General features: G+C 38.4%; 1 protein-coding gene across 1 annotated transcript; it reads right to left on the reverse strand.

The window, feature by feature from the left end:
* Window positions 1–943: 943 nt before the first annotated feature.
* LOC110935999 (cytochrome P450 Tp4149) lies at window positions 944–26,565 on the reverse strand. The gene is made up of 3 exons (XM_022178351.2): window positions 25,712–26,565; window positions 24,253–24,353; window positions 944–1,618 (listed from the first exon to the last, which is right to left on the reverse strand). The coding sequence occupies exons 1-3, from the start codon at window positions 26,508–26,510 to the stop codon at window positions 1,043–1,045; spliced, it is 1,476 nt and encodes a 491-aa protein (XP_022034043.1). The 5' UTR covers window positions 26,511–26,565; the 3' UTR covers window positions 944–1,042.
* Between the last annotated feature and the right edge of the window lie 426 nt (window positions 26,566–26,991).

Consider the following 26,991-nt stretch of genomic DNA (forward strand, 5'->3'; position numbering starts at 1 on the left):
TAATGCTTGAAACCTACAATCGAGCATGTTTTAATAGCACACTCCATGTACATTGATGCATGATACAATAGGGATGAGCACTTGGTACCGGGTACCGGTACCAACCCGGCATCATACCGGGTATATTCAATACTAGTACCGGTAATGAACCGTCACCGTATTCGGTATATTCGGTAACGGTACCGGTACCGATACCCATTTTTCGGGGACCGGTATCAATTTTCCGTTTTTAGATACCGATAATGGTTCGGTATCAAACAGATACCATACTGATCCTAGCTACATTACAACATAAACACTCATTCAAGCACACAAAGTTGAATCTTCTGAATAAGAACCCCAATCAAACGAGACAAAATTCACTTCTTTGACACTTAATAAAAAAATCTGTGTGTAAATGTGACACACAACCCGTCTTTTAAGGTCGTTTAGCCATGGAATTTCGTCAGTAATTACACATAACCAGGGGCGGACCCACATTGGTGCCACCGGGGTCCTCGGACCCCAATCTTTTTAAAAAAAATAGTAGATTCGGTATATTAAATTGTATATGGACCCCATAAATACAATTAGGTGAACATCATGAAAATAAAAAGAAAGCTGGTGTAGTGGTAAATCTCTCTCTTTTCCACCAAGAGGTCATGGGTTCAACCCTTGATAAGCCCATTTTTCTTATTTTTTTAAAAAAATCTAGTTCAAACACCACTTTAACCCAACCTGAACGAGAACCGACCCGAAAATGGACCCCATTGAAATAAAATCCTGGGTCCGCCACTGCATATAACAATGGATTACCTAAGGATTTAGCAATCAGTGTGATACTCCTTTATTTTCTAGAAAAAGTCGCTATTTGAATGTACCATTGTTCACATTTTTTTACGTTGTGTTTTAGAGTTTATAGTAATATGTAAGTTATTTCAGTGACCTCATTAGCATATGAAAGTCATACATGAACATTAGTTTTATTTCTTGAGCCCACAAATTAAGGAGTACATTACATGATAGTTCATCTTAATGGAAGTTTACATAACAAGATAAACAACTAGAATCGAGGACTAACCGAAACTATGAGAGACGACTTCCTGTGGATTGTGATACCACATACCTCAGTCATGTCCAAATCCTCACTTTTTATCCCATTTGGTAACACCATATCAAACTTGTAAACAATATTTGCTAATGCAAGCTCCATAACAGGCACACTAAATTGAATACCAGGGCATGATCTTCGGCCAGCACCAAATGGAATCCATTCAAAATGCAACCCTTGATAGTTAATAGAATTGTTTAAGAACCTCTCAGGCCTAAACTCATTTGGTTCTTCCCACAAGGAAGAATCTCTTGCTATTGCAATATCGAACCCCATTACTTTTACATCTTGCACTGATTCTCGTTGAATAAGCAGTGGGACTGGAGTATGCAATCGCAAAGACTCTTTTACGACAGCTTTAAGATATGGCATTCTTTCCAACTCCTCCTCTAAAATCATGGATCTTCCTTGTGCTATTTCTGTTACTTCTCTTTGGAGCTTTTTCATAACTCTTGGGTTTCTTATTAGCTCACTCATTGCCCACTCTAGACTGGTTTGTAAAGTTTCAGTTCCAGCTGAAAACGCCTCCTACAAGGAACACAATTTCTAATGGTACGTTTTTGTATGTTCATTGATATATACGTGTATCAGACCACAACAAACCAACTAGAAGTTTCAAGATTACAATTGTTTCTTGAATGCATGTTATGAAACTTCAATTAGAAAATAGAAGTTACAAGACTTGTTGCATGAACTAGAAAATAAGAATTACATTTTTTTTTGAGACAAAAGATCAAATACAAACACCCTTATCATACAAAACATATGAATTGGGTGAAACTGTAAAAAAAATAAATAAATAAAATAAATAAATAAATAAAAAATCCGCTATGTCATTTTCTTAATTATCAAAATTACTCTACATATGTCCTTGTAGGATTATTTTGATCTTTTAGAGTAATTTTGTTAAATTTTCTTGTAAGGGAATTTTGATCTTGTAGGGTAATTATCAAAATTACTTTACATCAAAATTACTCTACAAGTGTATCAAAATTACTCTTACTCTGCAAGTTTATCTAACAACATACAATTCAAAATTACTCTACAAAATCATTTGTACTATAAGTGTATCTTGTAGAGTAATTTTGATCTTGTATGTTAATTATCAAAATTACTCTGTATCAAAATTACTTTATAAGTGTATCAAATTACTTTACAAGTTTATCAAAAAAAAACATACAATTCAAAATTACTCAAAAAAAATCATTTGTAGAGTAATTTGTTGGAAGTATTGGTGTGAATGAATGTCTCAAGTGGTAAAACCACTTTGTCCCACATTGATGTGGGAACAAAACAAAAGGCTATTTATAAGGTAAAAGCCTGACCAAGCAATTGTAGTCTTATGACATGTTTACCACAAATCCTACGAGCGCGCATGGGGGCGATGCAAAAATTGAGTTTCGGAACTGGAATTTGATTGAACTCGTGCGTGCCCGCACGTCCTGCAGACACGAATGCAGCTCCGAAAACCTGGGCTCGCTTGCACTAACGGTAGGTCTTGTTAATGAGTTTTAAACTGAAATGATTATTCAGTATTGATGATGATCATTATTGAGTTTCAGTAACTGTACTAATGACCATTATTTGGTTTTTAATTCGTTGCAATAATGTCCAAAATTCGGTTATGAATTATGTGACTATAAAACTAGATCATACCAACACAGTTGGGACACACCACAACTGCTTCTCTTCTCTCAATCTCAGTCTCTGCAACACAGCTCCTTTTTCTTTTGAGGCAAGTGTTCAAATCCGGCAGTGTGCTGTTGCTGCTTCAAACCGGCGTACCCTAGGAACTGACCGCGAATCTGTTTAAGGAAATTGTCTTGTTTATTTTTTTGTTTCTGTTTCACCTTTCTTGTTCATATCAACAGGTCACAAACAAAGTTAAACATATTTTATTACTGATTGTTCCTGTCCTTTCCTTTTCAGAATGGAATCCCAGCCCATGACTTCTGCTATTTTTGCGATCATGACTTCTGTTGTTGCTCTGATAACCAGTCTGGTTGCACCACCACCTAATGTAGTGACTTCGCATGCTCAGAAACCAGAGAAATTCACCGATGTGAATTTCAAACAATGGTAGCAAAAGATGTTCTCTTATCTGACCACTCTTAACCTAGCACGGTTCTTGACTGAAACCGTTCCCCATGTTGATGAAGGGGATATGAATGCTCAATCAGTGAGCGTGATTCATGCTTGGAATCATTCGGATTTCTTGTGTTGCAACTATATCTTGAATGGTATGGTTGATACACTTTACAATGTGTATTGTAAAGCCAAGACTGCCAAAGAGTTATGGGAGTCTTTGGACCGCAAATACAAAAGAGAAGATGCACGCACTAAGAAATTCATGGTGGCTAAGTTCTTGGACTTCAAAATGATAGACATTAGACTATCATTAGCCAATTCCAAGAACTTCAAGTTATTCTTAATGATATTCATGCGGAAGGAATGGTGCTCAGCGAGACATTCCAAGTTGCAGCTATGATCGAAAAGCTACCACCAAGCTAGGTTGATTTCAAGAACTATCTCAAACATAAGCGAAAGGAAATGACAATTGAAGATCTTGTTGTTCACCTTCGCATTGAAGAAGATAATAAATTTGATTTGTAAAGGATTGATAATCCTGAAATAGCAAAGGCCAATATTGTTGAACAGGGCCAATCTTCGAAGGGAAACAAGAACGGTGGAAAGGGTGGAAAGAAAGCTCATGGGAAACGCTCCAACCTTGATCCTAAGGGGGAGTTGGGAAAATGGTGAAAAGGTTTTTATGGGAAATTCCGCCACAACCGAAATCAAAGGCGATGGGAATGTGGTTTTGAAAATGACTTCTGGAAAGGAACTCACCTTGTCCAATATGTTGTATGTTCCAGAAATTCGTAAGAACCTTGTGTCGTGGTGGAAGTTGAACAAGTTTGGTTTCAAAATGGTGATTGAGTCAGATAAAGTCGTGTTGACCAAAAATGGTATGTACGTTGGTATGGGCTATGCCCTCAATGGTATATTTAAGTTGAATCTAATTGTTGTGAAAGGAATGAATGAAAATGCTACTAGTTCTACTTACTTGCTTGAGTCTCCTAATCTTTGGCATGGTAGACTAGGTCATGTTAATTTTAATTCCATTCGACATTTGATTAAACTTAATTGCATACCAACTTTTGATATCGACTCAAATAATAAATATGAAACTTGCGTAGAAGCAAAACAAACGAGATCATCATTCAAAAAGGGTTGAACAGATCACCGAACCCCTCGAGATGATCCACACGGATGTGTGTGATCTAAAAGGAATTCCTACTCGTGGTGGGAACAACCGAACCCCTCGAGATGATCCACACGGATGTGTGTGATCTAAAAGCAATTCCTACTCGTGGTGGGAATAAGTACTTCATCACGTTCATCGATGATAGTACAAGGTATTGTTATGTGTACTTACTTAAGAGTAAGGATGAGGCTATTGATAAGTTTATCTTGTTCAAAGCCGAAGTTGAGAATCAACTAGATCGGAAAATCAAAATCATAAGGAGCGACCAAGGAGGTGAATATCTTTCACCTTTTATTGATGTGTGCGAAAAAATGGAATCATACATGAACTCACGGCTCCTTACTCACATCAATCAAATGGCATAGCGGAATTGAAAAACCGCACTTTGAAAGAAATGATGAATGCCATGATGATAAGTTCTGGGGTAAGCCAAAACATGTGGGGGGAAGCAATCTTATCGGCAAATTATGTGTTGAACATGATACGCAATAACAAGAAAGATATAACGCCATACCAATTATGGACGAGAAAGAAACCACCATATAAATACTTGAAAGTGCGGGGTTGTCTAACCAAGGTGGTGGTCACACCACCAAAGCGCCTACTAATAGGGCCCAAAACAGTGGATTGTTGTAACACCTCGAAATTTTGTGTCCAATAATGTATTGACACGTGTCTTGAGTTTACACGTGGCATTTAATATTAAATAAAGGACAAGAGTTGACAAACCTTGAAAGTATGTAAATTCGAGGGTTATAAATGTCAAACAAGGGTAAGTATACTGTATAGTAACCCTAAACGATGCTCGCACCTTCAAACGAATAAATCATGGATCGTACGGAAGCGAAACGTGGAAGAAAGTGAGAGATTACAAGCTGCAGGGGTTAACTGTGTCAACATGTTTAATTATACCTCTGAGTGACCCTTTGACGTACCCGAGGCTTTGTAACAGTAAAATACGCTCACTAGAATGTACTATATAAATTCCGCGAAGTTCCGTTTTAAAACGAGAAAGTTATGATCAAATTCGTACGAGAGGGGTTAAATGCGTCAACAATGAAAGTTAAGGCTTTTCGGATAATAATTAAACTAACCGGGGGATTAACAGTACGGGTAAAAGGCACGAGGCCCTTAATTGTAATTAACCGAGGGCCAAATCGCAAAGTTACCCCTTCAAACCCGAAAGGTCAGGTTATTAATTACCGAAGATTTCGTTAATCATTACAAAAGATTTAAAAAGATTTAAAAACAACCCTTACGGACCGCAAGGGTCCTGCCTTACGGACCGTAAGGGGGTAAAAGATTTGGCTTGTCTCCGCCACAGGCTTACGGACCGCAAGGCCCAAACCATACGGTCCGTAAGCGATGCCCAGCGACAGAAAGTTGGCTGTTGGCTGTTTAAAAAGTTAGAACATTAATGTATGGGTTTCCCAGAGGTATGGGCGACCCCTAATCACTCTCTAGCACTAGAGGACACATGTTGCTGATCAAGGGGCATGGGTAGACATGTTTGTCAATAATCTAGGGCCTTGAGAGTACTATATAAAGCCCTCATTGCACAACATGTTACTCACACCTTCCCTGCCTTCATTGATCACATCTGGAGCTCAACATTTCCTCTCAAGTGTCCTCTAAGCAAGCATAAGACCTCTGTAAGTCATTCAATCCTTTGTGGTTTAGTTTTGCTTAGTTATATAGCTAAAAATCAAACCGTCGTAATTACGGTTTGACTTCGAGATTAGTCTACAATGGCTCAGTCATATCTCGAATTGAAGGTAGTTATAAGTTGGTATTTATGTGGGTAATAAACCCCTAAAAGGGTTCCCCCTGATCACCACTCTAACTAGTTCAAATGTCGAGTCAAACGTATACTTAAAAAGTCAACAGAAAGCCATTTTTGCGATTCTTGCATAATCTGTAATGTAGGTGATATGTAACCTGTTTGAACACTCATAAAACATGATAATAAGTATACTAACTTGTCTAAGCTCGTTTGATTCGGCCATTTGCTATATTGACCCAGTTCGGAGCCGAATGTCGCAAAAGTTTGACTTTTGCTTTGACTTCAGTTCTGACCCGTTTTAGTGTAATGTAGATATGCCTTAGGACCCTCTTAGGACAAGGTCACGTGATGGTATCACCCTCTGTGACCGGTTCGTTGTTTGTCCGAGTCTTTTACGCATTTCCGTTAATTGCTTAAAAGTTGACCGTAACGCCCTTTTCAAAATAAAACGAGTATTTCGGACATGTGAAGGGACCATAACCTTGCTTACTAAATTCTAAGCATGTCTCTAAAGTTTCACGCCAATCCGAGGTTTAGAATAGGAGTTATGCTAAATAGCACAATTAAAGGAAACTTTGGTAATAAACGGCGCAATTAGCATAACGCCTACCTAAACCAAGATTTCGTCACCAAAACTTTTACTCACTGTGGTAAAATAATATTTTGGGAATTTTAAAGATTTTTAATTATTTTTAACCTGCTCATAACCTGCGGTTATGGCAACGGTTCGGTAAATACCGAATATACCCTTTACGGCCAAAACTCGAGTTCTACAAGGTCTTTTGACCCGATTCCAGTTGCTACTGATTTTAAATAATAAATAAAATATTTTAGACTTTATAAACTGTTCGGGAAACTCAGATTTCCTGTAGAACTCTAAAACCTCTTTTTAAAAGTCTTTAAAATGACCGAAAAACCCCTTCGGGGCGTATAATGAACTTAAACTCGTTACGGGCATTATGGAAGGTATCCTACTGATACCACAACCTCTTTAAAGCATATTGACTTAGGAAACAAGTGTAGGACTCTTACGGTTACCCGTTGCGCCTTTTGCGCGCGCGGTTCGGCTTATGTAACTAGTTTACATAAATTAGCCGATACGGGTCAAACCATATTATTTTGACCCCAAAATCCAGAGTGTGAATATTAAACCCATAATAAACAAGCCTTCAAACTTGTTGGGTCGAAATCGCATCCCATTCCCGGTTTTCGCCTTTCACGCGATTAAACCGTATCTACCCTTTGAAACTGGCCGGTCTAGGCTACGGCTAATATATAGACCCGTTATGATTCTAATAGGTTATTTTAAAACCTTCGTTCCAGAATAGGAGCCCAGTAAAAGATATCTGTGATTTAATCAATTAAGGACTGTACTTGCAAAGGTAAATACTTTTAACTTATTTTCCGTATTACGGGCTTGGGTTACGGTATCTAAAATACCGCTTGGTCGGGCAATTGACCCCAACTCATTTGTAGTTGGGTATTATCGATGTGACCCGTTTAAAACTTGTTTTGTTGGCTTAACGCCTTTGGGGGCTTAATGACCATGTCCCGGATATCCTTGGCAGCATTTACGAATGGCCACGACCTTGACATCCCGGTGTAGGCGTGCACCCGGCATTATGTCTATAACTATAAAAGCATAGCCGTTGGTTACCCGCCACGGTGTTATATGCTATGTGGTGTGTCTATTAAACTTTAACCCGGCACGACCCGGGCGACCGAACGCATAGCAAACATGTAATTCTTTACAAGATTTAAATATAAATTATCCCAAGTTATAAAAGAGTTTGTGCCTTGTGCATTCAAATCAATTTTAATAAACATTTTCAAAAGTATCGGTTGAATGTATTTACCAGTGTAAACTGACGTATTTTCCCAAAAAGATTAACTGCAGGTACTAAACGTAATCGGCTGGCTATAGCTCCTTAGCATCTTAAGAAGTCTCGCAAGCTTTGATGCCTTGTCTGTTGAACAATACTTTTTATTATTTTGATCCCCCTGTGGATACCATTCGACTATTGTGATACATTCGATATTACAATCAATGGTTGAATTATGTTTATCTTTATGCTTCCGCTGTGCATTCATATAATTGTGTGGTTTGACTATATTGTTGCCAACTACGTCACGGTAATCCCCCACCGGGCCCACCGGTGAGACACATGGAAATCGGGGTGTGACAGGTTGGTATCAGAGCCAACATTGAGTGAATTAAACACTATCCTAATGTGTTTAATCTTAGTGACACAATTGCACATACTAGAGTCTAGACAAGAACTTAGGACAAATTCGAATTTTTATTCCAAGTTTGTCTTTTTCTTTTATTATTGTTATTTAAAGTTTTAAAAGCAGGAAATATGGCACCTGTAATTTTTCGAGGAAGAGGAAGGGGAAGAAGAGGCAGAGGAGAGATCGTTACTCACCACGATCACGAAGCTGGACCTTCAAATACGCGAGCTCCTTCGACCACAAGGAGTGAAGAACCGCAAAGACGGAGAAACCTTTTCGAACCTGCGAGGCATTCCACCTCGCACAGCTCAACACCATCGTACCGTCACTCGTTCGGGCCAGATTCCGAAAATGATCCCAATAACCCTCAACCCTCCTACATACCTCTACAGCGTTCGGTATCGCACCGTGCTTTTGACGACCCCATTCCTTACTTCAGAGGCCAATTTAACCCAGCAGATTACATTCAGGAACCTGCAGGCTTTGTTCCGTTAGGACCACAGGATCACTTCTCAGAAGACCATATGGACGAGGACACTGATCCAATCGAAACTGCTCGTGGTACGCCCACACATCCTATTGAGATCTCTGATGGATCTTCTTTTCATGGCACACCTTACCAAGGGACAGATAGCTTTCAAGCGTTGTTCAACCAACATGAGTGGTACTTTACGCCATCCCATCAAACATCGCAACACGAGCAGCAACAACAACAAGATCCCTCCGAGGATCCACGTTTCGTGGCAGTTACGCCACCACCTCCGCCACCGGTTCAACCAGTAATGCCTGATCCGCCGAGGCGTAGAAGATCGGGTGCTCGTATGTCCTCCCGAGGAGGGGAATTCCACTTCAACACCCCTCGACACTCTAGTAGTAGCCACTACCCGCCACTACAAGAAGAAGGACCTTCAAGTCCAGTACAGGAGGCGAACTCCGCACCAGTTGCACCATCTTCGCCACCATTTGGGTATGACCACCCAATACCTGCATATACGGGTCCAACGGCATACAACCTGTTCGAACCGTCGTCGCACGCACATTACAATTACAACTATGAGCGCGACCCATATGTGGTAGCGGCTAGGTATAATGCCCGCTATCCCGACGGAGCTTTTGGAAACATGGGGATACCGGACTACTCAGCTCATGGGTATCCAGCACCTCCTAGACCTCCAGTTCCGCAACCGGCACCACAACCACGTTTTTCTCCGCCCGAACAAGAAGAAATCCTCCACCGCTTAACTCGTGTGGAACGGGATTTCGAGGAAGAACGAAAGAACAACAGGGGATTCCTTAAGGGCCTAGCGAACCTGTTGAAGGGCAAGAAGAAGAAACGTGACCATTAGTCCTTATATATGTTCTAATGTAATGTCTATTTTAAATAAGTCCCTGCGTGGACGTTTATCGTATTTCAGTCCCTACGTGGACTTATCTTTTAGTCCCTGCGCGGACATCTATCTTGTATTAGTCCCTGCGTGGACTTGTCTCTTTATTAACCTCTATGTAGGTATGTACTTGTTTAAAAGTCCCGTTTAGGGCAGCGTGTAATCGTATTTGAAGTTATGGAATGTTATGTTATGAATTTCATTTTTGTTATTACTATATATGAAATAAATCAAAATCATTCCTTTTAAAATTAAATCTGCCTAATAAAGAATCTTAAGAGTGAAACCTAGCCAGGTGTCTTTATAAGATCCGGCCAAGATGGTAAGACCTGATTAAAAGATTCAGAATTCCCAGTTAACCTCTGTAATCATGTTAACATTCATGGCAGATGTGATTCGTTAAAATCGCACACGTCATTCTTATACAAGAATCCTTTAAAGGATTCCAAAGCCCAAATTAATGATATAATAAATCATGTGTTAAATCATCAATGAAGATGATCACTTGTTAAACATCCATTAGCGATGTAGTGCCTACGGGCCGAATTATCAAACATCCATTAGTGATGTAGTGCCTACGGGCCATAATTGTTGTCATAATAAGACAAAAGACAGTGGTGGTCTATGACTCCCTGTCAGAAGGGGTAAAAGAACTACGGTTCAAACCTTCGTACCTTGATTCTCTGTAATCTCGGCTAATATTATATAATGTCCTCGTGACTAGGCTTTATGCCACTAGCAATGTTAATTGTAATTAGGATAAGTATGTTCAAATCCTAAATAAAAGTGAGTAATAAATTAACCAGATATGGTCTCTGTTACCATGGTTAATGAATTGCCATAAAAGACAATTCAATAATAAACTCCTAAATAAAATTTTTCGTTATCTTCTGTAACAGATTCAAGTTACCATGGCTAATCCTAATGGAGAAAATAGTCATACAAGTGAAGATGAATATGATAATACCCAAGTACATTTAACGGGCGCTCAATTAAAAGCTCTCGTCGACAACGCTGTTTAGGCAGCTCTAGATCGACAATACACCGAATCTCGAAGCAGAACCGTATCCAAACCACCATCCAAGCCGAAAACACACTCAAAATCCCACAGCAAACCCCTATCAAAGCCCAAGAAGGATGACGATAATCACTCGTCCAATGAAAATAGTGTTCGTCGTGAAAAGGAGTATACTGATGCATCCCGTGCCAGGGGCTGCACCTACAAGTACTTTGTGTCTTGTAAACCCCGAGACTTCACGGGGGAGAAAGGTGCCGTCGATTGTATGACGTGGCTGGATGAGATGGACACTGTGGTGGACATCAGTGGCTGTGCGGAAAGGGACGTAGTGAAGTTTGTGTCGCAATCGTTTAAGGGCGAGGCCCTGGCTTGGTGGAGGGCGTTGGTTCAAGCCTCGGGAAAGACTGTGCTATACAGCATGGCATGGGAGGAATTCATTACTCTCATCAAAGAAAATTACTGCCCTCAACATGAGGTGGAGAAGATAGAGTCCGATTTTGTATCATTAGTGATGACAAACCTGGACTGCCAAGCCTACTTAACGAGCTTCAACACGATATCTCGGTTGGTTCCATACCTGGTAACCCCGAAGCCAAGGAGAATCGCTCGTTTTATCGGGGGATTAGAACCCGCAATAAAGGCAAGTGTGAAGGCCTCTCGGCCAAGGACCTTCAGGTCTGTAACTGACCTCTCTTTGTCTCTCACGATGGACGCGGTCCGACTGCGATCGTGGAGGAACAAAGAGGCCGAGAAGAGGAAGCGTGAGGACGATACCTCACGAAGGTCGGGCAAGAAACACCGTGGGAACGGTGATGGCAAGAGAGGGACATAGTCGAAGAAAGATGGGCAACAATCAGGAGAGAAGCCCAAGTGCAAAAACTGCTAGAAATTCCACTTTGGGAAATGTAGGCTTGGGTCAAACTCACAGTCTCAGTCGAGGTCGTATACTTGTGGACTGTGCAAGTCCAAGGACCACAAGACTGTGGACTGCAAAAAGATAAAAGATGCGGCCTACTATAACTGCAATGAGAAGGGGCACGTTAAAAGCAACTGCCCCAAATACGCCAAGAAGCCCGAAGAAACCAAGAAGAACAATGCTAGAGTCTTCAAGATGGATGTGAAGGAAGCTTTGCAAGACGACAACGTAATCACAGGTACTTTTCTCGTAAATAATATCTTTGCAAGAGTACTTTTCGATTCAGGCGCTGATAAATCCTTCGTGGACCAAAAATTTTGCAAATTGCTGAATATGCCTGTCAAAAGCCTAAATGTGAAATACGAGGTAGAGCTAGCAGACGGCACAGTAGAAACCGTCTCCACTATACTCGATGGATGTGTGATATCCATTAAGAACCACTCTTTTCCTCTATCTCTACTTCCCTTCAAACTGGCTGGTTTTGACATCGTTCTGGGTATGGACTGGTTATCCCACAACCAGGCCCAGATCGTCTGCAACAGAAAACATGTAGTGCTAAAGACTCCGACTGGTGAATCGCTCACCATTCGAGGAGATACGCAGTATGGATTGCCCGAGAACGTAACTATGCTCAAGGCTTCTAGATGTTTAAAAAGAGGCTGTGTCATCTACATGGCACAGGTGATTATTGGAGAGCCCAAACCAAAGATAGAAGACATTCCAATCATTTCGGAGTATCCAGAAGTTTTCCCCGAAGATCTACCTGGGTTGCCACCAGATAGGCAAGTGGAATTCAGAATAGATATCATCCCTGGAGCAGCTCCTATTGCTAGAGCACCCTACAGGCTAGCACCAACTGAAATGAAGGAATTGAGGACCCAGCTGGATGAACTGTTAGCGAAAGGTTTCATCAAGCCTAGTTCATCTCCCTGGGGAGCACCTGTCCTGTTTGTTAAGAAGAAGGACGGATCGATGCGTCTGTGCATCGACTATCGTGAACTTAATAAGGTCACGATAAAGAATAGATATCCATTGCCAAGGATCGACGATTTGTTTGATCAACTGCAAGGGGATAGTTACTTTTCGAAGATCGATTTGAGGTCAGGCTATCATCAGCTGAAAGTCAGAGATGAAGACGTACATAAAACAGCATTTAGGACTCGCTACGGTCACTACGAGTTCCTAGTGATGCCTTTTGGGCTCACAAATGCACCGGCTGCGTTCATGGACCTCATGAATCGCGTCTGCAAGCCGTACTTAGACAAATTCGTCATCGTATTCATCGACGACATTCTTATCTATTCAAAGAACAAAGCTGACCATGAGAAACACCTACGATGTATTCTCAAATTGCTGCATCGCGAGAAACTCTATGCCAAATTCTCTAAATGCGAATTTTGGCTACGAGAAGTCTAATTTCTTGGACATGTCGTAAGCGAGCGTGGTATCCAGGTGGATCCCGCTAAGGTAGAGGCGGTCATGAATTGGCAAGAGGCAAAGACGCCTACCGAAATTCGTAGTTTCCTGGGGTTGGCAGGATACTACAGGAGATTCATTGAAAATTTTTCAAGGATTGCTGCGCCCTTAACCTCCTTGACCAAGAAGAAGGAAAAGTTTGTTTGGGGCCCTAAGCAGCAAGAGTCCTTTGATATCTTAAAGCAAAAGCTAAGCAACGCCCCTGTGTTGACACTATCAGAAGGTACCGAAGAGTTCGTAGTTTACTGCGACGCGTCACACACTGGCATGGGGTGTGTGCTCATGCAGAAAGGCAAGGTGATTGCCTATGCTTCGAGACAGTTAAAGGTTCACGAAAAGAATTACACCACCCATGACCTGGAGTTGGGTGCCGTTGTGTTCGCACTAAAACTGTGGAGGCATTATCTATACGGAATCAAGTTTGTGATCTATTCGGATCACAAGAGCCTTCAACATCTGTTCAATCAGAAGGAGCTAAACATGAGGCAACGCCGTTGGATGGAGACCTTAAATGATTATGATTGTGAGATCAGATACCATCCCGGCAAGGCGAATGTAGTCGCTGATGCCCTGAGCCGGAAAGAAAGCGTGAAACCCATCCGCATCAATGCCAAGAGCATTGAAGTCAAGAATAACTTGATTGAAAGGATATTAGCCGCACAGCGAGAGGCTGTGTTGGAAGCTAATTATCCTAAGGAAAAGTTAGGAGTAACTGAGGAGCAGTTAACTTTTAGCAAGGATGGAATTTTGCGATTGAATGGGCGAATATGGGTTCCAATTTATGGAGGACTACGAGATGTTATCCTCCAGGAAGCCCATAGTTCCAAATATTCTGTCCATCCTGGAGCAGACAAAATGTATCAGGATCTAAAGGCAAATTATTGGTGGATAGGCTTGAAAAAGTCTGTAGCCGCTTATGTCGCCAAATGCTTGACTTGTGCGCAAGTCAAGGCTGAGCATTAAAAGCCATCTGGCTTGCTACAACAGCCTGAACTTCCTGAATGGAAGTGGGAATGTGTAACTATGGATTTTATCACCAAGTTACCCAAGACGAGCAAAGGAAACGACACAATATGGGTTATAGTCGATAGACTGACTAAGTCAGCTCATTTCTTACCCATCAAGGAGACTTATAGCTCCGACACATTAGCCCAGTTATATGTTGATAAGATTGTAGCCCTACATGGCATACCTGTGTCTATTATCTCTGATCGAGATACTAGATACACGTCTCATTTCTGGAAAAGCTTCCAGCAATCTTTGGGCACACGTTTGAATTTTAGTACGGCTTACCATCCTCAGACAGACGGTCAGAGTGAGCGTACTATTCAAACATTGGAAGACATGCTACGGGCATGTGCTATCGATTTAGGTGGTAGTTGGGATAAGAACCTACCACTAATCGAATTCTCCTACAACAATAGCTACCATACCAGCATAAAGGCTGCGCCTTTCGAGGCATTATACGGTAGAAAGTGTAGATCGCCTGTTTGTTGGGCGGAAGTTGGAGAGGTCCAATTATCAGGACCAGAGATAGTTTTCGAAACAACGGACAAGATTGTCCAGATTCGAGAACGTCTCAAAGCTGCCCGTGATAGGCAGAAAAATTACGCTGATCCAAAGCATAAGGATTTTCACTTCGAGGTAGGTGAAAAAGTGTTACTAAAAGTATCACCCTGGAAGGGGGTGATGCGCTTCGGTAAGAAGGGCAAACTGAGCCCGAGATACATAGGACCTTTCGAGGTTATCGAACGTGTCGGGTCAGTTGCCTATAAGTTGAACTTACCAGAAGAGCTCAATGGAATTCACAACGTGTTCCACATCTGCAATCTAAAGAAGTGCTTCGCTGATGAATCATTGGTGATCCCACACACAGATGTGCATATAGTGAGAGCTTGAAGTTTGTGGAGAAGCCTTTGTCGATTGAAGTTCGACAGGTGAAAAAGCTTCGAAGGAAACATGTACCGATAGTAAAGGTCAAGTGGGATGCCCGGAGAGGTCCCGAATTCACGTGGGAAGTTGAATCCATGATGAAAGAGAAATACCCTTATTTGTTTGAGTAAATCTCGGGTCGAGATTTATTTTAAGGGGGTGAGGATGTAACACCTCGAAATTTTGTGTCCAATAATGTATTGACACGTGTCTTGAGTTTACACGTGGCATTTAATATTAAATAAAGGACTAATGTTGACAAACCTTGAAAGTATGTAAATTCGAGGGTTATAAATGTCAAACAAGGGTAAGTATACTGTATAGTAACCCTAAACGATGCTCGCACCTCAAACGAATAAATCATGGATCGTACGGAAGCGAAACGCGGAAGAAAGTGAGAGATTACAAGCTGCAGGGGTTAACTGTGTCAACATGTTTAATTATACTTCTGAGTGACCCTTTGACGTACCCGAGGCTTTGTAACAGTAAAATACGCTCACTAGAATGTACTATATAAATTCCGCGAAGTTCCGTTTTAAAACGAGAAAGTTATGATCAAATTCGTACGAGAGGGGTTAAATGCGTCAACAATGAAAGTTAAGGCTTTTCGGATAATAATTAAACTAACCGGAGGCCTAACAGTACGGGTAAAAGGCACGAGGCCCTTAATTGTAATTAACCGAGGGCCAAATCGCAAAGTTACCCCTTCAAACCCGAAAGGTCAGGTTATTAATTACCGAAGATTTCGTTAATCATTACAAAAGATTTAAAAAGATTTAAAAACAACCCTTACGGACCGCAAGGGTCCTGCCTTACAGACCGTAAAGGGGTAAAAGATTTGGCTTGTCTCCGCCACAGGCTTAGGGACCGCAACGCCCAAACCATACGGTTCGTAAGCGATGCCCAGCGACAGAAAGTTGGTTGTTGGCTGTTTAAAACGTTAGAACATTAATGTATGGGTTTCCCAGATGTATGGGCGACCCCTAATCACTCTCTAGCACTAGAGGACACATGTTGCTGATCAAGGGGCATGGGTAGACATGTTTGTCAATAATCTAGGGCATTAAGAGTACTATATAAAGGCCTCATTGCACAACATGTTACTCACACCTTCACTGCCTTCATTGATCACATCTGGAGCTCAACATTTCCTCTCAAGTGTCCTCTAAGCAAGCATAAGACCTCTGTAAGTCGTTCAATCCTTTGTGGTTTAGTTTTGCTTAGTTATATAGCTAAAAATCAAACCGTCGTAATTACGGTTTGACTTCGAGATTAGTCTACAATTGCTCAGTCATATCTCGAATTGAAGGTAGTTATAAGTTGGTATTTATGTGGGTAATAAACCCCTAAATGGGTTCCCCCTGATCACCACTCTAACTAGTTCAAATGTCGAGTCAAACGTATACTTAAAAAGTCAACAGAAAGCCATTTTTGCGATTCTTGCATAATCTGTAATGTAGGTGATATGTAACATGTTTGAACACTCATAAAACATGATAATAAGTATACTAACTTGTCTAAGCTCGTTTGATTCGGCCATTTGCTATATTGACCCGGTTCGGAACCGAATGTCGCAAAAGTTTGACTTTTGCTTTGACTTCAGTTCTGACCCGTTTTAGTGTAATGTAGATATGCCTTAGGACCCTCTTAGGACAAGGTCACGTGATGATATCACCCTCTGTGATCGGTTCGTTGTTTGTCCGAGTCTTTTACGCATTTCCGTTAATTGCTTAAAAGTTGACCGTAACGCCCTTTTCAAAATAAAACGAGTATTTCGGACATGTGAAGGGACCATAACCTTGCTTACTAAATTCTAAGCATGTCCCTAAAGTTTCACGCCAATCCGAGGTCTAGAATAGGAGTTATGCTAAATAGCGCAATTAAAGGAAACTTTAGTAATAAACGGCGCAATTAGCATAACGCCTACCTAAACCAAGATTTCATCACCAAACCTTTTACTCACTGTGTTAAAATAATATTTTGGGAATTTTAAAGATTTTTAATTATTTTTAACCTGCTCATAACCTGCGGTTATGGCTACGGTTCGGTAAATACCGAATATACCCATTACGGCCAAAACTTGAGTTCTACAAGGTCTTTTGACCCGATTCCAGTTGCTACTGATTTTAAATAATAAATAAAATATTTTAGACTTTATAAACTGTTCGGGAAACTCAGATTTCCTGTAGAACTCTAAAACCTCTTTTTAAAAGTCTTTAAAATGACCGAAAAACCCCTTCGGGGCGTATAATGAACTTAAACTCGTTACGGGCATTATGGAAGGTATCCTACTGATACCACAGCCTCTTTAAAGCATATTGACTTAGGAAACAAGTGTAGGACTCTTACGGTTACCCGTTGCGCCTTTTGCGCGCGCGGTTCGGCTTATGTAACTAGTTTACATAAATTAGCCGATACGGGTCAAACCATATTATTTTGACCCCAAAATCCAGAGTGTGAATATTAAACCCATATAAAACTAGCCTTCAAACTTTTTGGGTCGGAATCGCATCCCATTCCCGGTTTTCGCCTTTCACGCGATTAAACCGTATCTACCCTTTGAAACTGACCGGTCTAGGCTACGGCTAATATAAAGACCCGTTAGGATTCTAATAGTTTATTTTAAAACCTTCGTTCCAGAATAGGAGCCCAGTAAAAGATATCTGTGATTTAATCAATTAAGGACTGTACTTGCAAAGGTAAATACTTTTAACTTATTTTCCGTATTACGGGCTTGGGTTACGGTATCTAAAATACCGCTTGGTCGGGCAATTGACCCCAACTCATTTGTAGTTGGGTATTATCGATGTGACCCGTTTAAAACTTGTTTTGTTGGCTTAATGCCTTTGGGGGCTTAATGACCATGTCCCGGATATCCTTGGCAGCATTTACGAATGGCCACGACCTTGACATCCCGGTGTAGGCGTACACCCGGCATTATGTCTATAACTATAAAAGCATAGCCGTTGGTTACCCGCCACGGTGTTATATGCTATGTGGTGTGTCTATTAAACTTTAACCCGGCACGACCCGGGCGACCGAACCCATAGCAAACATGTAATTCTTTACAAGATTTAATTATAAATTATCCCAAGTTATAAAAGAGTTTGTGCCTTGTGCATTCAAATCAATTTTAATAAACATTTTCAAAAGTGTCGGTTGAATGTATTTACCAGTGTAAACTGACGTATTTTCCCAAAAAGATTAACTGCAGGTACTAAACGTAATCGCTGGCTATAGCTCCTTAGCATCTTAAGAAGTCTCGCAAGCTTTGATGCCTTGTCTGTTGAACAATACTTTTTATTATTTTGATCCCCCTGTGGATACCATTCGACTATTGTGATACATTCGATATTACAATCAATGGTTGAATTATGTTTATCTTTATGCTTCCGCTGTGCATTCATATAATTGTGTGGTTTGACTATATTGTTGCCAACTACGTCACGGTAATCCCCCACCGGGCCTACCGGTGAGACACGTGGAAATCGGGGTGTGACAATTGTGTATATAGGATACACTCGTCCTTATGGTTCACATCGTTTACTTGTGCATGATTCTAAGAACCCTGGAATATACAATAGCACAATAATAGAATCTAAGGATACATCATGGTTTGAACATGTGTTCCGATGCTTAGGTAAAAATGAACCAAGTTTCACTAGACCGATTGAGGAAATTGTTCCAGAGAATGAGGTTGCAAATAATGAACCTCGAGAACAATCGAAGACCGAGGAAGTTGAAGTCAGAAAGAGTAAACGGAAAAGGACTGAAAATTCCTTTGGACCTAACTTTCTTACCTATATGGTAGAAGAGGAACCTCAAACGTACCAACAAGCGGTGAATTCCTCGGAAGGACCTCAGTGGAAGGAGGCCATCAAAAGTGAGATAGACTCTATCGTACAAAATCATACCTGGGAACTAGTGGATCTACCTCAAGGATGTAAACCACTGGGATATCGATGGATCTTCAAGAAGAAGATGAAACTAGATGGGACCATCAATAAGTACAAGGTAAGGTTGGTGATCAAAGGATATAAACAACGAGAAGATTTAGATTACTTTGATACATATTCGCCAGCTACACGAATAACATCCATCAGGTTGCTGCTTGCCATTGCCGCCATTAGAAATTTGGAAGTTCACTAAATGGATGTGAAAACAACATTCTTGAATGGAAATCTAGAAGAAGAAATTTACATGGAACAACCTGAAGGCTTCATAGCCATTGGGAAAGAAAAGAAAGTTTGTAAACTTGTGAAATCCTTGTATGGATTAAAACAAGCTCCAAAGTAATGTCACTAAAAGTTTGATCATGTCATGCTTGATGCTGGATTCAAAAAATGAATGTGACAAGTGTATATATGTGAAGGACACATCAGATGGATATGTCATCTTAGGTCTATATGTAGATGATATGCTCATTGCTAGAAGTGATGAAAAAAATCATAAAGTCTACAAAGAACATGCTAAAAGGAAGATTTCACATGAAAGACATGGGTTTGGCGGAAGTAGAGTTGTTCATTAACCGAGCCGAGCCGAGGTAGGGCAAGCTCGAGGTTGGCTCGGTTATAAACCAAGTTGGCTCGGCTTGGCTCAGATTTGAAACCGAGCTGAAAATCTAAGCTCGGGCTCGGCTTGGTTTTAATCCGAGCTGGCTCGGCTCGGCTTGGTTTGGCTCGATTTTATAAATAAAAATTAGGCAAATTGGAAAATAATAATCACATCTTTCTGAAATTGGCCGATAATAATCCCAAGTCAGTTATTAACCAATAATAATCCGACCTCGTCCAATTTTTTTGTAAAATAGTCTGCCGTTAAAATAAGCTTAACGGAGTTAAGTGCTTTTCCGAATTACAAACCGATATTTTAGGGATTTTGATCAGAACGAGGATACGAGTCGATTAATGTAAAACTTACCTCGAAATCGTGTTCGAAATGGATTGAATTTTGTTTATTGGAAGTTAAACACCTGAATTGAAGCACAGTTTTCGTGGTTTGGGGGCAGTATTTCGAGGTAAATTTTACATCAACCGACTCGTATCCTCGTTCTAATCAAAAGCCCTAAAACATCGGTTTGTAATTCAGAAAAATAATTAACTCCGTTAAGCTTATTTTAACGGCAGACTATTTTACAAAAAAAATGGACGAGGTCGAATTATTATTGGCTAATAACTGACTTGGGATTATTATCGGCCAATTTCAGAAAGATGGGATTATTATTTTCCAATTTGCCTAAAAACTAATACATAGCTCTCAAAATTCAATATTCTAAAATATTATTCAATACTTCAAAAAACATATTCAAAATAAGTTCAACCTAATACATTACAAGCCAAAATCACATTCAACAACACAAAATAAGTTTTATATTTCAAGTAAATGCGATATTTGTTCATTAGCACGGCAATCAACCTTTAAATATGTCATAGATATCAAACTACAAGTCTAAATATATGTAAATAATAATCACTTTTTTGTAATATATTATATGTATATAAAATAAAATATATTTTATGTAAAATAATTCGAACTAAGCCAAGCCGAGCTACCAAGTGAGCCAAACCGAGCCAATTTGGCTCGTCACGAGCCGAGCTGAGCTTGGCTCACTTTCTAACCAAGCCGAGCCGGCTCGGCTCACTTTCAAAATGAGCCATATCGAGCGAGCTTTTTACGAGCTAAATCCGTGCGAGCTTCGAGCGAGCTCCGAGCCACGAGCTTTTTGGACAGCCCTAGGCGGATGTGATTCTGGGAGTTAAAATCACACGAACCCAAAGTGGACTTGTTTTAAGTCAATCCCACTATGTGGACAAAATTCTTGATAAGTTCAATGGAAAAGACTCTAATGTAGCTAGAACTCCGCTTGACACCAGTCAACATCTAGCCAAGAATAGAGGTGAACATGTTAACCAGTTGGAATACTCAAGAATTATTGGTAGCTTGATGTATCTTATGAGTTGTACTAGACCAAACTTAGCATATGGTATGAGCAAGCTAAGTAGATACACGAGCAACCCAAGTTCAATTCATTGGAACTGTATCATTTGGTTGCTTCGTTACTTAAGATACACTCGAGAATATGGGTTGTACTATAACAGATATCCAATAGTTATAGAAGGACGCTGAGATGCAAATTGGATATCTGACACGAATGATTCCAGAGCAATAAGTGGGTATGTATTCACACTTGGAGGTGCAGCGATACGGTGGAAATCGTCGAAACCAACGGTTACTGCTAGATCCACGATGGAATCAGAGTTCATCGCTTTGTCTACAATGTGATAGCCAATCGGCAATTGGAAGAGCTCAAACACAATGTATAATGGTAGGAACAGACATATCAGACGTAGACATAATACGATATGACAACTAATCTCTACTGGAATTATCGCTGTTGACTATGTGAGGTCAAAGGATAATATCGCGAATCTGCTAACTAAAGGCCTAAGTAGAGAGTTAGTTTAGAAGTCGTCTATGGGAATGGGACTAAATCCCTTGAAAAATTAAGTTCATATGATGGAAACCTAACTCAATAGACTGGAGATCCCAAGAACTGAGTTAAATAGTAAAACCTAATTACATGAATGAGTAAGGTCACTGCGGGGGATAACCCTACATATTTAAAAGGGAGTTTATCACAAAGCTTAGTAAGCTTCCTAGTTCAATCCTAAAAGTGACAAATGTGAGGCTAAGCCTGTGGTTTTTAATGATTCGGCTAAGGTAACCATACTTAATACTTAGTGAATCACCTATGTGAGAGAGAAGTGGGGTTGCTTCGAAGGGTATTGTTGGGGCACAATACTTAATGGCTTCGAAGGGTATTGTTGGGGCGCAATACTTAGGCAGAGTCTTGTGTGGAGTGTATTGTCGTCTACATAAACGGCAGACGAGTTCAAAGACATCGATGTCTAGTCAAAGCTAGTGGGCTAAGTGCATTTCATGAGTGAAGGTTCAAAGGGTAACACCTACCTATCGTATGCAAAACTCAACTGCTGAAAACTAATTGGAATATTGTTGTTTCTGAGATCGACCTCCATTCATTTGGGGGATTGTTGGAAGTATTTGTGTGAATGAATGTCTCAAGTGGTAAAACCACTTTGTCCCACATTGGTGTGGGAACAAAACAAAAGGCTATTTATAAGGCAAAAGCTTGACCAAGCAATTGTAGTCTTATGACATGTTTTATCACAAGTCTTACGCGCAGGCGCAGGGGGGCGATGCAAAAATTGAGTTTCGGAACTGGAATTTGGGTGAACTCGTGCGTGCCTGCACGTCCTGCGGACACGAATGCAGCTCTGAAAACCCGAGCTCGCGTGAGACAAATTTTGCACTCGAGACTGACTAATTGTTTTTTAGTTAGTCTTAAAACTGAAACTGAAACGGTTGGTCTTGTTAATGAGTTTTAAACTGGATTATTCAGTATGGTTGATGAGCATTATTGAGTTTCAGTTTTAAACGGTTATTATTATCCGATTTAAAAATGTACTAATGACCATTATTTGGTTTTTAATTCGTTGCAATAATGTCCAGAATTCGGTTATGAATTCTGTGACTATAAAACCAGATCATACCAACACAGTTGAGACACACCACAACTGCTTCTCTTCTCATAATCTCAGTCTCTGCAACATAGCTCCTTTTCTTTTCAGGCAAGTGTTCAAGTACGGCAGTGCGCTGGTGCTGCTTCGAACCGGAGTACCCTGGGAACAGACTACGAATCTGTTTAAGGGAATTGTGTCTAACACAAGCCCGATTCATCTTTCCTGTCTCGGTTATTTTGTTGTTTCTGGTTCACCTTTCTTGTTTATATCAACAGGTTATTAACATAATTATGATACTCTACCAAATTATCTTACAAGATCAAAATTACCATACAAGATCATTTATAGAGTAAGTTATAACCCCGTGTATTACACGGGGTTGAATAAATAAATTTTATATACTAAAAAATAAAACAACATCTCTTTAAAACCTCATTTATTGTACGGGTTGAATAAATATAATTTTATATATTAAATAATAAAAAGTTATATCAATAAGAACCATATTGTACGGCTTGAATAAATGTAATTTTATATACCAAATAAAAAAAGTTATATCTTTAAAATCACGTGTATTACACATGTTGAATAAATGTAATATTGTTACCAAATAATAAAATAATACGTCTTTAAAAAACCTCATTTATTACACGGGTTGAATAAATGTAATTTTATATACCAAACAATAAAAAATTACATCTTTAAAAATATGCGCATTACACGTTTTGAATAAATATAATTTTCTGTACTAAATAACAAAAAATATATATCCTTAAAAAATCCTGTGTAATGTACGAATTGAATAAATCTAATTTTATATATCAAATAATAAAAAGTTATATCTTAAAAAATCTCATGTGTTACATGGGTCGAGTAATGTAATTGTGTATAGTGAAAATAAAAATATTTAATATATTAATACAAAGTTTGGTTTTTGTGTTAAAATAGATTATTCTGTTGTTACAAAATTTGTTAACGAAGTCTCAATAAATTTAACACTTTATTTAAAACTCTATAAATGTATAAATGATATATAATATTAGTCAATTTTTTTTTTTTGAAGTTTCGTAAAATTTATTTGAATACATTAAATAATATTTAGTAGGAGAGTTATCTATAATTAATTAGAAGAGATTAAATTAAAATAATAATTATATATAAGAGATGGCCTAATATATGACAAGTGTCCCTAAAGTGTTTTCTTTTATTATATAGTAAGATAAGATTATGATACTCTACAAGATCAAAATTACCCAACAAAAACATTTTACAAAATTATTCCACAAGATCAAAATTACTATACAAGATCATTTGTAGACTAATTTTTATAATAACTCTACGAGTAAATAATTACAAAAAATCCATTGCGTATTTTTAGCTTTTTTACGTCTTTGGTACTTGTACGATAAGATACTTTGTACCTGAACTTAACCTTTTTTAACAATATAATTAGGGGAACCATGCAAATTTAGAAAATATTAAAGTAGATAAATAATTTACGATTTCCTTTCTAATTATCTACAATTTAGAAATTAGCACCAAGATTTCATTAATAAAAGAATGATAGACGAGAGATGGATGATACGGTTAATGTAGATAGAGAATTTATCATACCAAGATGAGAGCTTTAAGAGCATCTCTTTGAAGGGCAAAGGCAGGTGTGTTATCTTTTTGTAGATCTAGCAGAATGTCAACGAAATCTTCTCCTTCATTACTTTTAGAGTTAATTACACAAATGGGTCCTGTGGTTTATACCTAATTTCGCCTTTGGGTACTAACTTTATTTTTTAACAAGTTTAAGTTCTATGGTTTCAATTTTGTAACACCTTTGGGTACTAACACCAAAATTAGTTAATTAATGACTAAAATACCCTTGCATTTTTTTAAGTTTATCAATGTAACACATTTGGGTATTAACACCTAATTTTATTTAAGTTTAAATCAATTTTATAAAAATTATTTATTTTTTTATTTTCATCTTTTTATTATATCTCTTAATTAACATAAACTCTATTTATGTTTTTTTATTTTCATATTTTTATTAAATTTCTTATTTAACATAAAATCTATTTGTTACACCAGTATTTTTTTAAATAGATATTTTAAATAAAATCTACTAGCTATAAAGTTTTATGTAAATTAAATTTCTTACTCGTTTTAAATAATGTAAACCTTACTCGTTTTCAATTTTGGATTGAAATGATTGATAATAATAAATATCTTTCATATAAAAAAATTTAAGCCTTTTTTAACTCATTTTTTTTTCATTTACATTTTACTATTTTAGAAAGATATTTAATTTACATAAAACTATATAGCTAGGTATTTTAGATAAAACTATATAGCTAGGTATTTTAGATAAAACTAAAAAAATTTAAGCCTTTTTTTAACTCGTTTTTTTTTTTTGTAAAAAAGATATTTAATTTACAAAAAAACTATATAGCTAGTAGATTTTACTGGTGCAACTAGTAGATTTTATGTAAATTAAATATCTTTCTAAAATAGTAAAATGTAAATGAACAAAAAAACAAGTTAAAAATGGCTTATTTTTTTTACATGAAAGATATTTATTATTATTATTATTATCAATCATATATATCCAAAATTGAAAACGAGTAAGGTTTACATTATTTAAAACTAGTAAGAAATTTAATTTACATAAAACTATATAGTTAGTAGATTTTATTTAAAAAATCTATTTAAAAAAAATATTGGTGTAACAAGTAGATTTTATGTTAAATAAGAAATTTAATAAAAATATGAAAATAAAAAAAATAGACTTTATGTTAATTAAGAGATATAATAAAAAGATGAAAATAAAAAAAATAAATAGATTTTGTAAAATTGATTTAAACTTAAATAAAATTAGGTGTTAGTACCCAAATGTGTTACATTGATAAACTTAAAAAAATGCAAGGGTATTTTAGTCATTAATTAACTAATTTTGGTGTTAGTACCCAAAGGTGTTACAAAATTGAAACCATAGAACCTAAATCTGTTAAAAAATAAAGTTAGTACCCAAAGGCGAAATTATGTATAAACCACAGGACCCATTTGTGTAATTAACTCTTACTTTTAGCATCCTCCCCTTTCTTCTTGCTTACATGTTCTTCAATAATTCTTTCAAGAAACTCATCAAATTCTTTAGCTATTTTTTCTGCTCTACGTACCGTACCAGTGACTTGATCTACCCATGATAACCATGGAAAATAATCACCAATATAAAAAGCACTAAGCATATCCACGAACTCCCTCAATAATTTCTGGTACTTTGGTCCATCAAGTTTCCTTCCGAAGGCAATCCTACTAATTATGTTATTTGTTAGTGAAGTAAACATCGACCCCATATCAATTGTTGTCCCACAACTCTCTCCGAGCACCTGAATCATATGAACTATCTCGTTTTCTCTCACTTTTTTGTATGACTTAACTCGTATGTTACTTAAAAGCTTGAGCACCACGAGGCTCTTCAACCGCCTCCAGTATTCCCCATAAGGGGCAAAGACTATGCTCTTAGAACTATAGAGCAATATATTGGGCGCAATTAAACTAGGTCGACTACAAAATGAGAGGTCATGAGTTTTCATGATCTCATGGGCTGCTTCAGCGGAGGATGCTACAAGAGTAGGGATGCAGCCAAGACGAAGGAGCATGAGTGGACCGTATTTTTGGGACAATATTTGGAGGTTGCGATTAGGGCTTGAGCCTAGGTGGTGGATGTTTCCGATTATTGGAAGTTTTCGTGGAGATGGTGGTATGTTCTTCCTATTCCTCGAATCAGATAAAATCCATTTGATACAAATAAAAATTACTATAACGATGCACGAAAATGAAGAGAGGGGAAAAGTTTCTAAGGATGAAAAAATTTCCATGATTTTACTAGCTAGCAAATTTGGGGATTTGTTGTGCACTAATGCCTCATAGAGGCATCTGAATATATAATACTGAATCTCAATAACTCTTTATCAACTCTTGTTTCATGAAAGGTCCAGTTTATCTCTTCAACAGTTAGTCACGAAAGGTAATAGCACGTGGGGGAAAAAATTCATTATATTGTTTAATAAAATTAACCTTTTTTAGTAAAATGCACGGATAGTTCCTGTGGTTTTTTAAAATACTACCTATAGTCTCCAATTTTTGAAAATTACACCGGTGGTCCCTGTGGTTTGACAGTTTGTTACTCGGGTCGTCCCTAGAGTGGATGACGGTTAGTTTTCTCCGTCAAGTGGATGTGAATTGACAAATTTACCCTTCATCTTCTCCACTCTATAAAAACAAAACAACCCCACCCCACCCACCCCTCTCTATGTTTCCCCCCCACCATTAGACCAAACGGTATGGGGGCCGGCTTAG

Source organism: Helianthus annuus, chromosome 4, assembly GCF_002127325.2.
Source record: "Helianthus annuus cultivar XRQ/B chromosome 4, HanXRQr2.0-SUNRISE, whole genome shotgun sequence".
Classification (NCBI taxonomy): Eukaryota; Viridiplantae; Streptophyta; class Magnoliopsida; order Asterales; family Asteraceae; genus Helianthus; species Helianthus annuus.

Excerpts from the sequence above, each read along its gene's own strand:
- LOC110935999 (XM_022178351.2), bottom strand. The coding sequence starts at position 26,510 with ATGGAAATTTTTTCATCCTTAGAAACTTTTCCCCTCTCTTCATTTTCG. Across the intron at positions 24,354-25,711 it reads GAAAGGGGAGGATGCTAAAA|GTAATGAAGGAGAAGATTTC; the intron begins GTAAGAGTTAAT and ends TTAACTCTAAAA. Across the intron at positions 1,619-24,252 it reads CTCTTAAAGCTCTCATCTTG|GAGGCGTTTTCAGCTGGAAC; the intron begins GTATGATAAATT and ends TGTTCCTTGTAG.